This window comes from Notothenia rossii (genome assembly GCF_949606895.1).
Source record: "Notothenia rossii genome assembly, chromosome: 3".
In the NCBI taxonomy this organism is placed as follows: Eukaryota; Metazoa; Chordata; class Actinopteri; order Perciformes; family Nototheniidae; genus Notothenia; species Notothenia rossii.
In genome coordinates this window covers 35,652,000-35,672,128 of record NC_136901.1, presented here as the reverse complement: position 1 = coordinate 35,672,128, position 20,129 = coordinate 35,652,000, and the positions used below count along the sequence as shown (strand labels likewise).

At 41.5% G+C, this 20,129-nt stretch overlaps 4 protein-coding genes and 1 long non-coding RNA gene across 5 annotated transcripts in view; 4 read left to right on the top strand and 1 right to left on the bottom strand.

The window, feature by feature from the left end:
- The first annotated feature begins 6 nt into the window (after nucleotides 1–6).
- Nucleotides 7–2,190, top strand: LOC307034467. Its single transcript, XR_013806923.1, has 2 exons — nucleotides 7–509; nucleotides 846–2,190. It is a non-coding gene; the product is annotated as an uncharacterized lncRNA (long non-coding RNA).
- A 4,167-nt stretch (nucleotides 2,191–6,357) lies between these two features.
- Nucleotides 6,358–7,821, top strand: LOC307032878 (zinc finger BED domain-containing protein 5-like; the record flags this gene model as incomplete). The annotated part of the gene is made up of 2 exons (XM_079671155.1): nucleotides 6,358–6,906; nucleotides 7,145–7,821. The coding sequence occupies 2 exons, from the start codon at nucleotides 6,358–6,360 to the stop codon at nucleotides 7,619–7,621; spliced, it is 1,026 nt and encodes a 341-aa protein (XP_079527281.1). The 3' UTR covers nucleotides 7,622–7,821.
- Nucleotides 7,822–8,082: 261 nt separating this feature from the next.
- LOC307033130 (uncharacterized protein) lies at nucleotides 8,083–11,329 on the top strand. Its single transcript, XM_079671438.1, has 6 exons — nucleotides 8,083–8,303; nucleotides 8,406–8,530; nucleotides 8,764–10,292; nucleotides 10,382–10,618; nucleotides 10,859–11,083; nucleotides 11,159–11,329. The coding sequence occupies exons 3-6, from the start codon at nucleotides 9,579–9,581 to the stop codon at nucleotides 11,228–11,230; spliced, it is 1,248 nt and encodes a 415-aa protein (XP_079527564.1). The 5' UTR covers nucleotides 8,083–8,303; nucleotides 8,406–8,530; nucleotides 8,764–9,578; the 3' UTR covers nucleotides 11,231–11,329.
- On the top strand, nucleotides 11,251–19,391 carry LOC307033128 (protein mono-ADP-ribosyltransferase PARP14-like). The gene is made up of 8 exons (XM_079671426.1): nucleotides 11,251–11,481; nucleotides 11,565–11,624; nucleotides 11,714–11,890; nucleotides 11,968–12,150; nucleotides 12,235–12,849; nucleotides 13,752–13,888; nucleotides 14,040–14,220; nucleotides 17,564–19,391. The coding sequence occupies exons 1-8, from the start codon at nucleotides 11,376–11,378 to the stop codon at nucleotides 17,848–17,850; spliced, it is 1,746 nt and encodes a 581-aa protein (XP_079527552.1). The 5' UTR covers nucleotides 11,251–11,375; the 3' UTR covers nucleotides 17,851–19,391.
- The window catches only part of f13a1b (coagulation factor XIII, A1 polypeptide b), a 17,332-nt gene continuing 16,129 nt past the window's right edge, over nucleotides 18,927–20,129 (bottom strand). The window contains exon 15 of the mRNA XM_079671422.1: nucleotides 18,927–19,991. Coding sequence (XP_079527548.1) covers nucleotides 19,850–19,991 — 142 coding nt within the window. The 3' untranslated portion in view covers nucleotides 18,927–19,849. The remainder of the gene's footprint in view (nucleotides 19,992–20,129) is intronic.

Genomic DNA, 20,129 nt, shown 5'->3' with positions numbered 1-20,129 from the left:
GGGTGTTTCTCAATGTCGAGGAAGGCTGCTCCAGAGCCACTATTTCAAGCATACTACGTCATTGACGAGTGCCGCCGAAGGACTGTTCCAATGTCCAGCATACTTGGATTCTCCGAGCCTGGCGTACTTCGTAGTGAGAAATTTCGAGGCTGCACATGTGTAAACTCCGGTCTTAAAATCCCCACAATGCTTGCGCACGGATCAATTTCACAAAATCTGTGGCGGAAAATGTAAGGGCGGGGCCTCTCATATGACGCACACCTGCACACTTGCTTGCCTGTTCCACTCTTCGTTTTCCGAATGCCAGGAAGGATTCTTGCCAAGCTTCTGAAGGAAGTGACTCGGAAGACATGTGCTACCAAGCAAGCGTCCTCGAGATTGAGAAATACCCCGTGGGCCTGGCTCGCCATCTTGTATCAGAGCTTGTGTGTGTTGTCCTCTCACACGTGCAGCACAACTCCATCGTTCAACTTTATTATCCAGTCCAAAAAACCTGACCTGTACGACAGGTGATGAAAGAATATATAATATAAACTAACAATATAAATTATATAATTACATTTAGAAAACTACTGTAAATGTAGCTCTTTTGTCAATACAGCTTACAATGAGGCTCAAATAGCAGCTTTACTCTCCTCTACATGTTTCATTTATCCTGTTCACACAAAATAACACATATTTCCGTTGCAAAACACACATTAAAGCCACGTAGTTTCAGCCAAACAAAAATAACAAATACATGACATTGCAAGCCATGTTCATGGCTTCCCTTACAGCTCAACAACATGAAATGCTAACAATGAAGCTAACATTAAATCACTCTGACAAAACTTTTCTATTAAAAGGTTTGACTCACCAAAACGACGTTGGTTAATGTTCGATACAGTCTACTGGGTTTCCCGACCGTGTGGATGGTATTTTTATCTTTTAAAAATCAACTTTGAATCACTTTAATTTACTGTGCTCGTCTCATCTGCTTCTCGGTCCGTTTTCCTCTCCTTTAGTCCTTTTTCGGTCTGCTACGGTGCATTGCGCGACGTGCGCGTGCCCGGTGAGCAGAGATCTCAGTAACAGTAATTGTAATTTGTCATACTACTTTTATTTATTATATTTTTAAAGGGATGATATCATTGACCAATTTTAAACGTGTATCTTTTAATGAAATCGCGTTTTAATGACTTCATGCTTACTATGTTTTAATGTGGGTTTACACCTACTTCCTTTTATTCTCAGCAACTAACTACGGGGAAGGAACATACTTCGCTGTCAATGCCAACTACTCTGCTCAACCCACCTACTCCAAGCCAGCTGCTGACGGTTCCCAGCTCATGTTCGTGGCCCGCGTCCTGACCGGCATCTACACTCAGGGCCACTAAACATGAGGTCCTCCTCCCATCAGCGACCAGGAGGCCACGACCGCTACGATAGCGTGGTCGACAGAATGGAGAACCCCCAAATGTACGTCGTGTTTCATGATAACCAAGCGTACCCCGACTACCTCATCACTTCAAGTGACCGTGAGGAGATATGATTTATTATCCCATGTGGGAATATACAGGTAACAGAAATTAAAGAAAGTTACAAATTGAGGTATGTTCACGTAAAGTTATATGTGTAAGAGTTTTAGTCATATCAATTAATCAATATTAATTTGCACACGTGAATGTTCACAATGTTCGTACAAAGCCTTAAAGTGTGGACTATGTCAGATACCTTTATTATACACCATCACTATGTAAACCAATCATCTTTTAATATTTTAAATACAACAATTCAGTTTCCATATTTTTCTAATGCTGTTTAAAACCAGAAAGGAGTTGGTCAGCATGAAAGGAAAAGTTAATAAGAGCACTTACAACATATAGTATAAGGTGTCTAAGTATTCTTTATTTTCAGCAATTGCAATGTATAGATTGCATTTAACTGGATTTGAAGATTTATGATTTGATAGTCTGGAAAAGTATTGTTTAGGTCTTAGATCTTAGAAACATTCCAGAGTCCAGTTTCTAAAGTGTTCTGCACTGCAACATAACTTTAGCTGCCTGGAGCATGAAGGATTATTCGTCTTGGTATGAGGACGTTATTCTGTTGCACTTTAGTTATTCAACTTCAAGATGAACTGGATCTGTTTTTTGTATTTGTTTTAGATTTACTGCCAATATAAGCATTAATAAAATTCAGAATCAGAAATGCTGTGTTGTCTTACTTTTAGACATTAGAAAGACATAGAATGACAGCCAATTCTCAGCTCTTATAGACACACACACACACACACACACACACACACACACACACACACACACACACACACACACACACACACACACACACACACACACACACACACACACACACACACACACACACACACACACACACACACACACACACACACACACACACACACACACACACACACACACACACACACACACACACACACACTTCCAGGTAATATTTTGTCAAAATATAATGCAGTTATTAACCTTTTATTTGGTTATTTGCATTTGTTGTTGAACAAAATAAAATGTAAGGAAACAGATGTTATGAATCGATATGAAACAGGTTAAAAGAGCTATTTATGGTGCTCAAGTAGAAACATTGTTATGCAGGTTTAACAGAGGGAGTATCTCTCGAAAATTGAGTTAAAGCTGATTGAATAATTATTATGTTGTATCGAATTAAACAAACATCAAATGGGTAATTTAAACCAAATAACTATCTGCTTGTTTTGGTGTAATTGTGCCCCCTGGTGGCCAAAATTGAGTTATGAATTAAGCTTTAGAAAAACGTTTTCAAATGAATTTCCTTTTTGAATGATGAGAAAAAATAGAAGCTTTAGTAGCAATCACAGATTTTCAAAAATATACTTTCTCCATAAAAAAAGTCAGTTGAAAAGAGTTGCCCTTCAATTGTCAGAATGTGTTGATAGGTATTTTTCTTTAAAGTTGGGGTAGATAATTCTGGAGAAACCAGCTCGAGTGCGCTAGAATTTGAAAATACACAGCAGGAAAGAATCTGCCACTTCCTTACAGAGCCCCTCCTCCAACACACACGAGTGCGCACATGACCAATGAGGGCACGAGATAAGTTTGTGCACAGATGGAAGGCTGACAGGCAGGTAGGCCATCCAGTTATTTTAGCCGGGCCGGCTCAGATGATTAGTCGTGCTTTTTACAGTGCTACGGCTTCCACAGATTACATTTTTGTATGGATTTTTTGTCAAAGCACTTAAAATATTCATCGCTATCGGGATGTTAAGAACATTTCATGGAATATAACAAAAAATGTATCTTGAGCCGGTTTCTAAAACGTACCTACCCCACCTTTAAACAAATTGCATTTCTAAAAATAACTGTAGTTTCTAGATAAAAGATATACAGTATGCGCTTGCTTTTCTTACTCCTACAACTATCCTCATTGTTATCATAAATGCTGAAGCTACACTGAATAAGCTGTTAAACCTCCAGATACACAACTACTTTTCGGCTTATATTGTGTGAGTGAGTGAATGATAGTGGCGACTGTGGCTCAGTGGGAAGTGTGCTGAACTTCGCATCATGGGGTAGCAAGTTCGAGTCCCACTGCAGTCAGTATGTCGTTGTGTCCCTTGGCAAGACACTTCACCCCAAATTGCTCCTGTGGGGATTATCCATGGTATTAAATATATGTAAGTCACTTTGGATAAAAGCGTCTAACAAATGACATGTAATGTAATGATATCTGTCGCAGTGACCCTACAGCAGGGGGGTCCAAACTTTTTTCACAGAGGGCCGCATACAGAAAAATATACCAAGGGCTGGGCCACTCACTAGAGGTATATTGCCTTATACGTTCAGCTGTAAATTAGCAAACTCAATCCAATGTAGGTAAATTATTCTTGATACTTGAAAAATGCTGTAAGAAAAAACAGCCCCTTTACTTTATTGTGTTAGCAGCTCATTCCTTAAAACAGAAGCTTCAGATTGATTATAATAAGAGGAAATATGAAGGGTAGATTTCAAGGTTCTTATGTGAATTTGTTATTGGGCTTTTTTCTTATAAACGTATTTGTTAGAATATGTTTTAAACTTTAATTGACTGAAAGTGGGCTTATTAACACATGAACACTACTGTGTAATTTATGTTTACATATATATTTAAGAAGAACAATACAATACAAGCTCAAGTTTCATTTGTGGACCATATTCCATATGTTTTCAACTTTAATTTACTGAATTTATTTGAAAATTGGGCTTATTAACGCATGAATAGTGTGTAATATATTTTAACATTATATATTTGAGAAGTACTTATAAGACAAGCAAAAGTTTATTATACTTAAGTCATTATACTTTTAGAAATGCTGAGGGCCGATTCAAAATGTAGTTTGGACACCCCTTGCCCTACAGTGACCCTCAGTGATCAGTTAAAACAGCCCTACTTCTAGAAGTAGGGCTGTTTTAACTTTTTTTTTTTTAATTACAAGATCATTAAGCCCTTTCAGTTCAATGTTTTAACGACTCAATTACTTTTTTACTTCAGTCTTTATGATCTCATAAACTAAATAGTAATCATCAACAGGTAACTTTTTTCTTCAAACAAGCTCTAAAAAAAACCCTCGCCCAAATGTTAGTCTTATCAACATCATATACCCATCCTCATAAATGCTATCACCATGACTGCATTACGCTAACAGGGATCTGGGTTCATGCAGAACAAGATTAACCACAGGAATCCCACTTTAAAGGCTCTGCCAGCATTCAATCTGTCAATAGGTGTGTCTATTTATTCAAGGGAGAGCGAAACTAAATAAACTGAAGAGCTTGAGACTTTTTGCTCTAGACCACTGGTTCTCAACGGGGGCGGTACCGCCCCCCAGGGGGCGTTCAGAGAACATCGGGGGGCGCTGGAAGCAATATTTTTGAAAGGGGGGCGTTGAGGTGTTCTTGGGGGGCGTTCACGCATAATGTCTTTTTGTCATGAAAAACGCTGGCCACAGCGTCTTTTCCCGTACAAAAAGCAGCTGTCAGCATCTTTTGTTGCTATAGGAAACCACAACTCTGCTTGCGATTGGTCAGCTGTCCGCAGTGTTATTACGGGTACGTTCGTAAATGCACGAATGGTCAGTCCGCTCGGAAAACCCGTCTGTTCCGCCAGAGCACCCAGCTGTGAGCGCTCAGAGCGCAGCCCTCTGGACTGTGGAACGGGGACGCTCGGAGCGCTCAGAGCGCTCAGAGCGCATTTACGAACGTACCCTACAAAAAGCAGCCGGGAGCGGACCGGAAGTCGTTGTAATTTTGGGATCGCGACTGTTAATAATCTGTGTCACTTTGTTAAATTTTGATATGTTTTGATATGACAAATTCCACTAACAGATTCGAACTAAGTGGTCAGTTTATGAAAATAATACCCGTTTCTATGTCTGCTACGACATGGAAGAGCTGGCTAGCTAGGCTGCTCCACACAGAGCTCTGTTTGTTCAAAATTACAACGACTTCTGGTCCGCTCCCGGCACGATGTCTTGTCATGTCACCAGCTAGCCCTCTAGCCTTTGCCGCCATATCGTGACACTACCCCCCCCCCCTAAATATTAGCATCATAAAAGAACAAAAATCATATCACATCAGCAAAATGGCCGCGAAAAAGATCAAATGCAGACAGTACTCTATTGAATATCTTAGCTATGGCTTCATACCGTCTCCTACTAATGCACAACTCCCAATGTGTTTACTTTGCGAACATGTATTTTCCAATGAGGGAATGAAACCCTCACGTTTAAAGGAGCACCTTACCAAGATCCACCCGGATAAGGCAGATAAGGAGCGTCCGTTCTTCCAGGCCCTCAAAGAGAAACATGGTAGGAGCACCATCAGTAGTCTCTTCGCTAGGAAGACCACCCAGACTGATAGCGGGCTAATAGCGTCATATAACATCTCCTTGCTGATAGCCAAATGTGGGCAGCCGTTCACAATCGGAGAGAAGTTGGTACTCCCTGCCATCAAAGAGGTCATATCTACTGTGATGGAGCGTGATCCCACACAGGTGCTGAAATCCATCCCACTCAGTAATGACACCGTAGCACGCAGGATTGATGAAATGGGCGCTGATACAGAGGAGCAGCTGTGTGCCATCCTGCGGGAAACTCCATTCAGCATTCAGCTGGATGAGACAACCACTTCTGACAACAATGTTCTGTTGATGGCCTATGTCCGCTATAGCACCTCCAACAGTCAGGAGATGGCTGAGGAATTTTTATTTTCCAAATATCTGGTCACAGACACCAAGGGCCAGACCATTTTTAATGCACTGGATGCTTATCTACAGGAGAAGTCAATCCCGATCAACAATCAATGTGCTACTGACGGTGCCCCTTCCATGGTTGGCAGGTACCGTGGCTTCACAACTCTGCTGAAGGAGCAGGTCCCGCATGTCCTCACAGTCCACTGTGTTTTGCACCGCCACAACCTTGTGGCCAAATCTAAAAGTCCACCTCTCCACGAGTCTCTCAATGTTGCAGTAAAGGCAATAAACAAAATAAAAGCCCACGCCCTGAATAACAGATTGTTCCGACAGCTGTGTCAGGAAAATGATGAGACCTTTGAGCGTCTTCTTCTCCACACTGATGTCCGCTGGCTCTCAAAAGGAAACGGCCTTGCTCGTTTTTGTGAGCTGTTTGACAGCATCGTGGAGTTCCTGGAGGAGGTGGATGCAGCACTCTGGGAACAGGTGTCATCCAGCCGCTGCGACATCATGTACCTCGCAGACTTCTTTGGCAAAATGAATGAAGTCACGCTGAAGCTCCAAGGAAAAGGAGTTACTCTGATCCAGAGCAAGGCGGTCATCCACAGTCTCACCTCCAGGCTGGATCTATACTGGCAGAGCATAGGCAGGAGGCAGTTTGCTCATTTCCCGCTGTTGACCAAGGTGATCTAGCCTAGGCTACTAAATAATGATAATAATAAATAATACATGTAATAAATGTAGGCTACTCTATGCAACACTATATTTGTGTTCCTGGTTAGTATAAATAACTTATGTTCTGAATGTATTATGAGAATAAAGAAACATCAATTAGTAAACTAATTAGCAATAAAATAACCAGTTTAAAATCGGATGGTAACATTCTGCACCGATAACAATTTCCTGGTTATACTCATTGCAGGTGTCTGAGGCTCTTACCGATGAGCGCCTCCTCATTTACACAGACCACCTGAGGATGGTGAATGCCGACTTGAAGATCCGCTTCAGAGATCTTTTGGACCTCGATGTTCCCACCTGGGTGGTGCAGCCCTTTCAGGCGGACGTGGTGGAATGCGAGCCAGCAATACAGGAGCATCTCATCGACATCCAGAGTGACGATGAGAACCAGGCTATTTTCCGCACCTCTGGCTGGGGCAACATGTGGGTCAAATACTCTCAGCGTTACCCGGCTCTCTGGGAGAAAGCGAGGCTGCTTCTTCTGGCTTTCCCAACCACATACCTCGTGGAGCAGGGATTCAGCCAGGTCCTCCACATGCAGTCCAAGTACCGCAATCGCTTGAACTTGACGGCCTCAGGTGCACTGCGACTGAAACTAAGTTCTCTGCAACCCGCGGTGAAGAAACTGGCAGAGAACCACCAAGCGCAGGGCTCACACTAACCTTCCCCCCCCCCGCAATTTGGCGAAATGCAACACCTTTCCGACCTGTTAGTTCTGTAGGCCTAATGTACAGTTTTGTAGCCTACTGTTTGTTCTGCACTGGACATGTGTGAAATTGCTGCTGTTCCGTAGCAGTCTGTTTGTATTCTCTGCTCTTGTCTGAGTTTGTTTAACACTCATAAATATCATTTTTATTCACATTCACATGCATTTTCTGCTCTCTGGTAAACTAATGATAATGATATTCCAACTGCCCAGTTAAATCAAATCTATTATTTGGCATTCAGTGACATGCTTTTTAAATGATATAACACAGAATATTAGTTATAAAAACATTAATATTCAGGGAAGAAAATAAGTCTACTTTTTTTGATGGGGGGCTGTAAGAGACCTGGATAATGGACAGGGGGGCGCTGGCCCAAAAAAGGTTGAGAACCCCTGCTCTAGACGGACACCTTCCAAGAAGCACCAGACTTTTTACAACTTTCGAAGTTCAGAATGGCAGGTAAAATGGAAGAATTCAAACATCCACTGTTCTTTGAAGCGAAAGATTTGACAGACATAGAGAAGGACAAAGTCAGGAGGCACTTTCAGAAAAGACGGGATTCTGGAGGAGGTGATTGTGGGATGATCAAAAAGGCTGGAGGCAACACGTATAAAATCTGTTTCATGGAAATAGAAGGTGAGTAATCCTATTTAGTTCAACTAGTGATGTGTCGTATACTTCGTAGTAGTAGTTTAAATGTAGGATGTTGTTGAGACCTTGGTATTTGTGTTTCTACAGACCAGGAAAGGGTGTTGCAGAGGAAGATTCATAATATCTCCCTTCCTTCTGGCGACTTATGTCTAAATGTGAGTCGAAGTTATTGCCCAGAGACCCCGGGTCAGCCATCTACAAGTCAACCGAAGGTATGAAAATATTAGCTCCACCCTTTTGGTGTTTATGGGAAAAGATACGTCACAGTCAAATGAGCTTGAAAAACCTGTTTCAGGGGATTCCTTATCAGTCCAATTCTATCAATGACAATATTATGCACAGTACAGCTGTTGTCAAAGCACCTTAAAGTAAAAAACAACAACACATGTTTTACAGAACATTACCATGAATTAATTATTTTTTTAAATGTTCTTTTTTGCTTCAGACAACCACCAAAGTCAACACAAAAGGCCTTGAGAAGATATTCAAACTAGATATTTTCCTCATGTATTTCCTGAGAGACAATCCTAAAGCAAACACATTATTACAGAAACAACTCTCATGTATCGGCTGCCAAGTAGAGTTAGATTTTGAGGAAGAGGAGGCAGTGGTAAGGGGGGATATTGAAAAGGGACCTGGAGGAGCTTTTGGGGCTGCAGAGCAGTGGGAGTTACAGGTCAATCAAGTCTTGATCAATTTCACTGAGAGCTACCTCTGCTATCATGTGGTTGAGCCGAAAAAAGCCAAAATCCTACTGCAGGACCTCTCCTTTGTGACAGATGATATTAAAGTGTACAGAGAGGGCGGTTATCCAGTGGTTGTGGGAGAAACTGAGGCTGTGCATGAGAAAATAGCAGTCCTCGAAAAGAGCCTGCCAACCCGGAAGGAGTTACCAATTGTGGAGAAGCTGTTCAAGCTGGTAGAAGAAGAGTTTAGTCGAGAAATGAGCGCAAAATACCCAGAAGTTAAGATCAACATAGGCAGCGCCATGGTGACCTTAGAGGGGCCTGACAAAGAGGTGCAGTCAGGAGCCAACACACTTGAGGAACTGAAGAAAAAAGTAAAGGTAAAGCGAGTTAAACTATCCACAGCCCTGATGACCTTTATAGGATCCAGCGGTGCTGTATCCAAGTACCAGACCCGATTCCAGAAGAGACTCAGAAATCCTGTTTCCCTGGAGGTTGGGTCCGAGCTGGTCATGTCCAGTTTGTCCTCCGATGCCTCGATGAGGCCGAAGCCACGCTGCAGAGAGACTTTGATATGGCCAATGTCGAGCTGCAGGGGGCTCTAGCTGCACCCCCAGATCTAGATGGATTAAAGGAAATCCTCTTCAAAGCCAAGAACGAAGCTAACTCTCGAGAGTTCAGAGTGGACGTCAGCTTCATCCCAGGAACCGGTGGAACCCCAAACACCAAAGTACGACTGGTGGGCTATAGAGAAAATGTGAATAAGCTCAAAGAGCTTCTGCATGACTACCAGATCAACCAAATCGGGACACAAGAAGTTCTAAACCTACCGAATCCTGACCTGCTTGACTGTTTTGATAAGATTTTAGGAATGATTGGTATGAAGCAGAACAAAGTGACCTTGAAAGCCTCACTTTCCCCACACCCTTGTGTGCTTGTGTCTGGTCCCTGTCGTCTGGTCAAAGAGGCCAAGAAGGATCTAATGTCAGCTCTAGCTAGTCTGACCTCCGACACTTTGGTTCTGGATGGACCGGGGGCTCTGCAGTACTTCCAAGCAGAAGGTAAAGTGGGCAAGGAGTTGGTAGAGAGCTCATTTCAGGTTATCGTCAAGGAACAGCAAGGTGTGCATTTGGTAAATGTGCAAAGTAAACCACGAAGCATCAGCAGCCCTGTAACCAGCGGCTTGGCACCCGGACCCCTCCCCAGATTGCTCTGCAATACTGTTGGAAGCAATTTGGCCATAAAGACGAGCCTGGAGATCAAGCTTGGCAGTCTGATAGATGCTCAGGTTTGAACATTTCCGCTTAACTTTAATTAGAATAATGAAATCAGCAATACAACCACTCACATTGATATTAATCCACATTGTTTCCACAGGCGAATGTGTTGGTTGTCCCCATGCTCAACAAGAACCTCACTTCTACTAAGATTGGTAACAGTCTGTTTCAAAAAGCAGGGAATGCAATCAAGTCAAAGTTTGACTCGGTGGCATCGAATTGTACCGTTGCCCCTGGTGATGTCCTGCAGGTGGACGCGCCTCCATGTCTGGGCTGCTCCAAGCTCTTCTTCATCGAGTGCTTGCCATGGGATGGAGTCAGAGGGCAGAGTTTGAAGGTAAAGTTAAATACTTGGTGGATTTGGTATAGTTTGAGCACACTTTGGGCGAGGGCAAAAGCTGAGTTCAAATTCAAGTTTCACATTCTGCATTCAAACGCTAAGAATAAGAGCAAAGCATCTGTACTTCATAAATGATGCTATTTACAACCGACCATTTAAATATAGAAGCACAGAAAGTGTTGTGCAATGCAGTGGTAACTTTTGACATAAACAACATTTCTGATTTTTGTTTTGCAGGCGCTTGGTAATGGCCTGAAGAGATGCTTGGACCTTTGCGTACAGCAGGGCTATAGCTCAGTTGCCTTTCCAGTCATTGGACCCGGAGATGTTTTAAAATACCCAATGAAAGAGGCCATTCAAGTGCTTATGGAGAACATTTGCCAGCTTGGATTATCTGCGTCCTCTGGATCTCTCACCACCATCCAGATCGTCATTAAACCAGGCTACCCTGACTCTGAGGAGGTGACTATGATCACTTGGTTTTAAGATGCATGATTTCTGAAATGAAGTGTTTAATGCTGCTGTTTTTATTTACAGTGCTACCAAGACGTCTACAGGCATCCTGGCTTAGATGTGAACCAGGGAGGACAAGGTAAACTGTTTAACTAAGTATTTAGCAAGTACATTGTTCACCATTTCCATCCGCATTCTCAATGGCCAAGATTAAAAATCAGACACACATTAAATATATATTGGAGCGTTGTTTGTTTTAGCAATCTTTAGGTCCATCACCAGTGACCTTGATGAAATCACAATGACAGTGGGCGGCGGGGTTAAACTACAACTGGTGTTTGGTGACATCACTGATGAGACGACGGATGCTGTGGTGAACACGACCGACTTCGTTGATTTCCAGATCGGTGAGTGAGAACTAATGATGCTTTAAAAAACGCAGAAAGGTTACATCCCTTCACTGATTTTAAAATGTATGGTTATCCTACAGGTGTGTGCAAAGACATCTTAACTGTAGCTGGAGCGGATGTGGAGGCAGAACTTAAAGCAGGTAAATAAAAAAAGGACCTGCTAGACATTTTTAAGCAACACACACCTACAACTTCTTTACTCAGCTTTCGTGTTTATTGTTGTTTGTAGCCAAATGCATTCGCGGAGACGTTTTTGTGTCCAAATCGGGAGAGTTCCCCTGTGAAGCCCTTTTCCATGTCTGTGGACAAAAGGATGCAGTTGTCATCGAACAACTGGTGATTCGCATCGTTGACCAATGTGTATCTCTTGGGTTCAAGTCTGTGGCCATACCTGCTATCTCTGCTGGTGAGTATTCTGTAACACTTTTTTTTTAGATATAAGGTTAGAAATGTGTCAGGTTTACTCATTAAATTAATTTGCAGGAGCTGGTGGGTTGGACCCTGGTGTTGTGGCAAGAGCCGTCCTCCGAGGGGTCAAGGACGCCACGTCGTCCTTTGGTCTCAACTCTCTCACTGATATCCGCCTCGTCCTGCTAAAGATCAACGTCTTCCTGGCCTTTAAAGAAAAAGCAATGCAAATGTTTTCCACTGCTGTGATCAACAAAGGTGATTTACTAGCATAGAAATCTGCCTCTTTGTTCTCCGGGTATTGTCACTAATTGTTAACATCTCACCTACCTTGCCTTGCAGCTTCTGTACCTCAGTTGCCTCCTGTACAACAACAACAACCTCCGTCTGTGGAAGCAGATCTAAGCATCGTCTGTAACAGCTCTACAAGCCAGCAGTCCGTCTTCAGGTTCCTCGGTCTCTCCAGAAAGGATGTTGACGGTGCCATGACAAAGCTGACGGATCTGTATCAGGCTCAGTGTTCTTCTCAAACCTTCAGAAAAGAGGAACTGAAAGGCCTCACCCAGGACGACGTGAAGGATCTGAAGCAGCTGGTGGAAACCGAGGGTCTGTATGTTGAGTTGAGCCAAGGCACCTTGAAAGTTAGCGGGCTGAATAACGGGGTCAACAAGGTAATGCAGATGATCAACGCCTCTCTACACTGCAACCTCAGGAGAGAGGTGAGAGTCAGGGAGGAGCAGGATCTGTACGCCTGTGTGGCTTGGTGCATCTTGGGACATAGAGGCAACTGGGAGAGGCTGCCCAAAACAGCCAATCACAGTCTGGAGAATAACGATGTAGGAGGAAGGATAGTGGACGCTCAGGGCGACAAGTTGAACGTTGATCTGCCAAGGATGGAGGCCACGAGATATTTAGGTGGTCAAACAGCAAAAATAAAACGACTCGAGCATCTGCCAGGTGAGAAGATGGTTCTAAGGTGTTACAAAAAGATCCCTGCTTGATACATTCTGGTTAACAAAGGGTCAAAAGTCATGAGAAGTGGAAAAATTCCCTAGTCAAAAATGTTCTGTCAAAGGATTTTGTATATCTATGTCAATTTGAAGTTAAAGAGTTAAGGATTTATATCCTGTACCATGACCAGAGTTGGGTGTAACGCGTTACAAAGCAACGGAGTAATGTAACACTTTTATAATTCAGTAATCCCACTACAGTTACTAACATTGCCCGACACGTGTTACTTCATTACTTTTATAAAATCAGTAATCACACACTACAGTTAGCCTACTAACATACAGATTTAATAGATTCTCTCTTTGACAGAAAAAAAGGGATTTCCGCCGCAGGTTTATATTTACGTAACATTTGCGCGACTTGCGCGTCCACATGCAGTGCATAAACATGGCTGAGTCAACAGCGATAACTCGAGGGGTGGAGGTATGCCCATTATTTTGAGTTCGTCCGAAGAAAGGACAGGAATCTGACAGTGAGGTGCAAACTGTGTCCAGACCAGAAGCTTTTATCCACTGCTGCTAACACAACGTCAAACCTCAACAAGCACCTGCAAAGACAACATGCTAAGGTGAAGCTAATAGCTAAGGAGGATGTCGAGTAAAGTAACGCACTGTAGGCGCACCGCATTCACGCATCAGATGCGGCTCCTTCCGCAGTCTGCGTGATCTGCCTGTAGGGAGGGGTGGCCCTGCGAGTAAAGTAACGAGTAAAGTAACGAGTAAATTAACGAGTAAAGCAACGAGTACAGTAACGTGTCGGTTTTTGCCTGCATCAAGGGAAAACTACATTTAGTTTTGGAAGCAAAGACGATTGACCTTTTCTTGAATTTGTTGTCCAACATCTCTCAGACTTCACCCTCCCTCTGTACTGGGACAACATGGCTCCCGGTCAAACGTTGAAGACGGTTGAACTCCTTCCTTCCTATGCAGAGTACCGCACAGTGAAGGAAGTCTTCAAACGATCAGTCGGAAAGACCGTGCTGAAGGTAGGCAATTGCACCGTCCAGAAAACTATTAATTGAACCTCTACATTTTATTTCTCAATAGTATATTGTACACAGTGCATTTCAAACATATTTACATCCTTTCAAACTAAATTGTACAGCTTATGTCTTTGTATTTGATTTTTCTTGATAGATAGAGCGCCTGCAGAATGTCCATCTGCGGCGCGCCTATGAAGCTCAGAAGAAGCAAATCTCTGACAAGTACAAACAGCAGGGTGGTGAATGTGAAAAGCTCCTGTACCACGGGACGACCCAGGACAACTGTGATTCCATCGTAAAAACTGGGTTCAACAGGCGCTTTTCTGGGCAGAACGGTAAACATGTTTATATTTAATCTGATCTAATCACTGCTCTTGCATCTGTTTTTAGAAAGCATCATTTCCTACTCTATGTAGCGTAGGAGCTGTTATTGAGTTTGGACTATAGCTGTTAGTTATTACGGTTGTAGCCAAAATTGAGGAAATAGTCTAGATTACATTGTATGAACTCTAGGCACCAAAAGGACTTTCAGGTAGCAAAAATGGAAAAAATACTTACTGTCATTCAGCGACTGACATTCGAAGACTTTCCTCACCATACAAATTTAAATATCTGCCATTTTTTCAAAGGGTTATAAAGATGTATTGTAAATTCCCTATGTAACACTTCTTATCTTGGGCTATGCTATCTGACTAGAAAGATTCTGGGTTCTAAAATAAAATAATAAAATAGCCTATTTTAGTTTAGACCGGTCTACTAAGTGTTATTTATAGGTTGTTCCTATTTTAATCTCTTCCATATCCTGAGTTAACCCTTTTTCTTTTCCCTTTTCACAGGTATATCTAATTCAATGAAAAAACACAATTGTACCATCAATGGATTTCATTGATGGTACAATTGTGTTTTTTGACAAATGAAAAACTAGAGTACAATATATATATATAGTGTCTCTTTCAATCCAGGTACAACTTAAGTCCAGTTCCAACCTTATTGTCTCTTGAGAAACAAGCAAGTCCTCTCACTGGCGCGAAGATCAAAGCAGTCCGTGGGTCTGGCTCGCCATCTTGTATCAGAGCTTTTGTGTGTTGTCCTCTCACACCAAGCCCCCAGGAAGTGCGTCGGACTCAGATGAAAATATTTGTGCTGGCCAAACGGCGGTACTACACTTCGGTTTGGTTGCCAGGCCCGGAAACACTTTTTCCCATTGACTTACATTGGGAAAGAGTGGTCTGTGACTCGTTGGATAATTTTTTTAAAACTGAATAAACTACCCAGTATGAACACTTGTATAGCCCTTATTAAAAACATTCGTTCCTCAAGTTGTACAAATGTGCTAATAACGTTATTCTGAGAGTTATTTCCCTCTGCATTATCAAAGCGCATCTAACCCACGGGACCGTGCCGCCCGGCACGTTCATGTTACGTGTTCAGCACTGCATGCGTTTATCTTTACCCATGGATGCACAATAAGAACAGACCCATATCGTCTTACTGCCATCCCACGAAGCTGTAATAATGGATATATTGCACATGTTTGCTGTAATTCATCATGAGTAAAATATTATAATACATGGGCTGTATGATTACATCTTATATCGTAAATGTTGTATTAAATAAAGTTAATATTACCGACGTTAGATTAACGTCCCTGTAGCTTCTTATTGCACTAAGAAGCTTATTGCAATGTGTGTGTATATATATATACATATATATATACACAGTGCAATAATTATTTCATGCTAAATGAAGCTCTGTTGCTTGGATATCACTAGATCCTGTTACAATATAAGTACATAACGCTTTATGTGTACATTAGCATAATTACTAGCTAGCCGCTAGCTGCTAACTGCCGCCTCGTTAAATGATCCAAGCTGCTTTCCTGGGTTCTAAAGTGCTGTGAAACAGCCTGTTCTCTGGCTTCAATCTGGGTGGAAGAGCCATCTGCAGCGCAGAGCTCTCTGGGTAAACTCTCCTCCTATTTACAACACTTTTGCCGATGTTTCAAGCACTTTTCAAACACTATTCCTGGCTTAAAAAGCGATGTGCATAATCCATCATAATAACAAGCCATTACCATACTGTCATGAACGCGGGGTGCTGTTACGTGTACGCAAATTGACGTGCTTGATGTGAATGAGCATGTTGGTTAAAGTTGCGCATGCGCTATGAGCGCACATACGGGTACTTCTCAGGCATGCCGGGTAAATACAGCAGCAAGCTTTGGGACGGTTATGGCTAGAAAGGATCCGTCAACGAGAGTTAGAACGACGTCTCTTCTCGATCTTCCCGCGATCTTCCCGCGTCCCGCCCACCCCACCCTTTCCGATTACAGCCGAGCCGCTCCGATTACAACGAGAGTTAGAACGAGAACGTGACGTCATATTTACATTAGACGGATCCTTTCTAGCCATAACCCTTTGGGAAGGCCTCCCCCATAGACATATAAAGACATATAAAGAGTCTCTTTATATGTCTATGGCCTCCCCTCTCTCCGGCAGAAACAGGAAATGCCGTAACTGTATGTAACAACGGTTTCAAATCAGCATCTCTTAGACACATTTTTTTTTATTAATAACTCAAATAAAACTCCAAACATCTTTAATTGTGTTACTTTTTTGTAAAGCTCTTTTAGTTTTAAACCGGTTGTTTATAAGCTTCTTAGTTTTTGCAACAGTCTGTAAATATACACAACTTTATAAAAAAAATTCACACATTTACCTTTTTCTAGACTAAACACAGGTACGATCCTAAGTTAAAAACATATTGAGTTATCATGAAGTTGTTAACATCGGTTTGGGAATGGGCCATCATCATGCGCTAATGAGCAACTCTCATAGGAATGAATGAGGTATACATCCATGTCTCACACACGCAGCACAACTCGATCGATCAACTTTATTGTCCAGTCTAAAAAACCTGACCTGTACGACAGGTCATGAAAGAATATAAATATAATATAAATTAACAATATAAATTATATAATTATATTTTGAAAACTACTGTAAACTTGGCTCTTTTGTCAATACAGCTTACAATGAGGCTCAAAATAGCAGCTTTACTCTCCTCTACAGCAGCGCCATAGCCTATAGGTTTCATTTATCCTGTTCACACAAAATAACACATATTTCCCCTTGTAAAACACACATTAAAGCCACGTAGTTTCAGCCAAACAAAATAACAAATAAATGACATTGCAAGCCATGTTCATAGCTTCCCTTAAAGCTCAACAACATGAAATGCTAACAATGAAGCTAACATTAAATCACTCTGACAAAACTTTTCTATTAAAAGGTTTGACTCACCAAAACGCTGTTGGTTAATGTTTGATACAGTCTACTGGGTTTCCCGACCGTGTGGATGGTATTTTTATCTTTTTTTAAATCAACTTTGAATCACTTTGAATATAATTTACTCCGCTCGTCTCATCTGCTTCTCGCTCCGTTTTCCTCTCCTTTCTCCTACTTCGTTGCGCTGCGCGTGCCCGGTGAGCAGAGATCCTTTAAGGAACAGTAGTAGCCTACCTTGTAATTTGTCATACTACTTTTATTTATTATATTTTTAAAGGGATGATATCATTGACCAATTTTAAACGTGTATCTTTTAATGAAATCACGTTTTAATGACTTCATGCTTACTATGTTTTAATGTGGGTTTACACCTACTTCCTTTTATTCTCAGCAACTAACTTCGGGGAAGGAACATACTTCGCTGTAAATGCCAACTACTCTGCCCAACCCACCTACTCCAAGCCAGCTGCTGACGGTTCCCAGCTCATGTTCGTGGTCCGCGTCCTGACAGGCATCTACATTCAGGGCCAACGAAACATGAGGGTCCCTCCTCCCGTCAGCGACCAGGAGGGCCACGACCGCTACGACAGCGTGGTCGACAGAATGGACAACCCCCAAATGTACGTCGTGTTTCATGATAACCAAGCGTACCCCGACTACCTCATCACTTTCAAGTGAACGTGAGGAGATAGGATTTATCATCCCATGTGGGAATATACAGTAGCCTACAGGTATAAGAAATTAAAGAAAGTTATAATTTGGGGTATGTTCACGTAAAGTTATATGGTGTAACATAATCTGGTCTTTATTCTATCACTATGTAAATCATCTTTTAATATTTTAAATGAAACAATTCAGTTTCCATATTTTTCTACTGCCGTCTCAAACCAGATTGGAGCTTGCTGTGCATGAAAGGAAAAGTTAATAAGAGCACTTACAATATATAGTATTAAACTGCAACATAACTTTAGCTGCCTGGGAACATGAAGGAGTATTCCTCTTGGTATGAGGACGTTATACTGTTGCACTTTAGTCATTTGATTACAACATGTACTGTATCTGGTTTTGAATTTGTTTTAGATTAACCACCAATATAAGCATTAATACAATTCATAATAATTGATGCCGTTGTGTTACTTTCAGACTTTGTTGTTCAAGAAATAATAATTATCCACAATGACAATCAATTCTCAGTTCTTATACACACACACACACACACACACACACACACACACACACACACACACACACACACACACACACACACACACACACACACACACACACACACACACACACACACACACACACACACACACACACACACACACACACACACACACACACACACACACACACACACACACACACACACACACACACACTTCCAGGTAATATGTTGTCACAAAATTATGCAGTTGTTAACCTTTTATTTGGTTATTTGCTCTTGAACAGAAGAAAATGTAAGGAAACAGATGTTATGAATCGATATGAAGACAGTGGGAGTATGTCTCGAAAATTGAGTTAAAGCTGATTTAATCATTATTATGTTGTATCGAATTAAACAAACATCAAATTGGTCATTTTAACCAAATAAATATCTGCTTGTTTTGGTGTAATTGTGCCCCCTGGTGGCCAAAATGGAGTTATGCCTAAGCTTTAGAAAAACGTTTTAAAATGAATTTACTTTTTGAATGATGAGAACAAATAGAAGCTTTAGATTTTTCAAAAATGTACTTTCTCCACAAAAAAAGTCAGTTGAAAAGAGTTGCCCTTTAATTGTCAGAAATAGGTATTTTTCTTGAAACAAATTGCACTTCTAAAAATAACTGTGTTTTCTAGATAAAAGATATACAGTATGCGCTTGCTTTTCTTACTCCTACAACTATCCTCATTGTTATCATAAATGCTGAAGCTACACTGAATAAGCTGTTAAACCTACAGATACACAACTACTTTTCGGCTTATATTGTGTGAGTGAGTGAATGATGTCTGTCGCGGTGACCCTACAGCAGGGGGGTCCAAACTTTTTTCACCGAGGGCCACATACATAAACATATACGAAGAGTTGGGCCACTCACTAGAGGTATATTGCCTCATAAGTTCAGTTACAAGTTGGCAAAATCAATCAAATGTTGGTAAATTATTCTTGATACAGCTTCTATCACAGCTCTCCAGAGGGTTTCATTTATTGTGTTAGCAGCTCATTCCTTAAAACAGAAGCTTCAGATTGATTATAATAAGAGGAAATATGAAGGGTAGATGTCAAGGTTCTTATGTGAATTTGTTATTGGGCTTTTTTCTTATAAACTTATTTGTTAGAACATGTTTTAAACTTCAATTGACTGAAAGTGGGCTTATTAACCCATGAAGACTACTGTGTAACATATATATTTAAGAAGAAGAAGAACACAATACAAGCTCAAGTTTCATTTGTGGGCCATATTCCATATGTTTTCAACTTTAATTGACTGAATTTATTTGAAAATTGGGCTTATTAACGCATGAATAGTGTGTAATATATTTTAACATTATATAGTTGAGAGATACAATATAAGACAAGCAGAAGTTTATTATATTGAAGTCATTATACTTTTAGAATTGGCTGAGGGCCGATTCAAAATGTAGTTTGGACACCCTTGACCTACAGTGACCCTCAGTGACCCTATGGTGATCCTCAGGGCTTCACGCTGATAGACGCCTGGCCGAGGACCTGCCTAAGGGCGGGACAGTCCAGAGAGGCGATCACTCTGCTGCTGCCGGCCCGCTGCGGGGTGAAATACTCTGTCCAGGAGAGGGAAGTACGTCCCTGGATCAGACTGAAACCAGCAGGATTTGGGTTAAATGTCAGAAGGGTTGGGCTGCATTTGATATCAAATCCAGAAAAAACACTTGTTTTAATCAAGATATTCTAAGCTTCAATTAATTTACACATTTTATCCTATCTATAGCTGTGT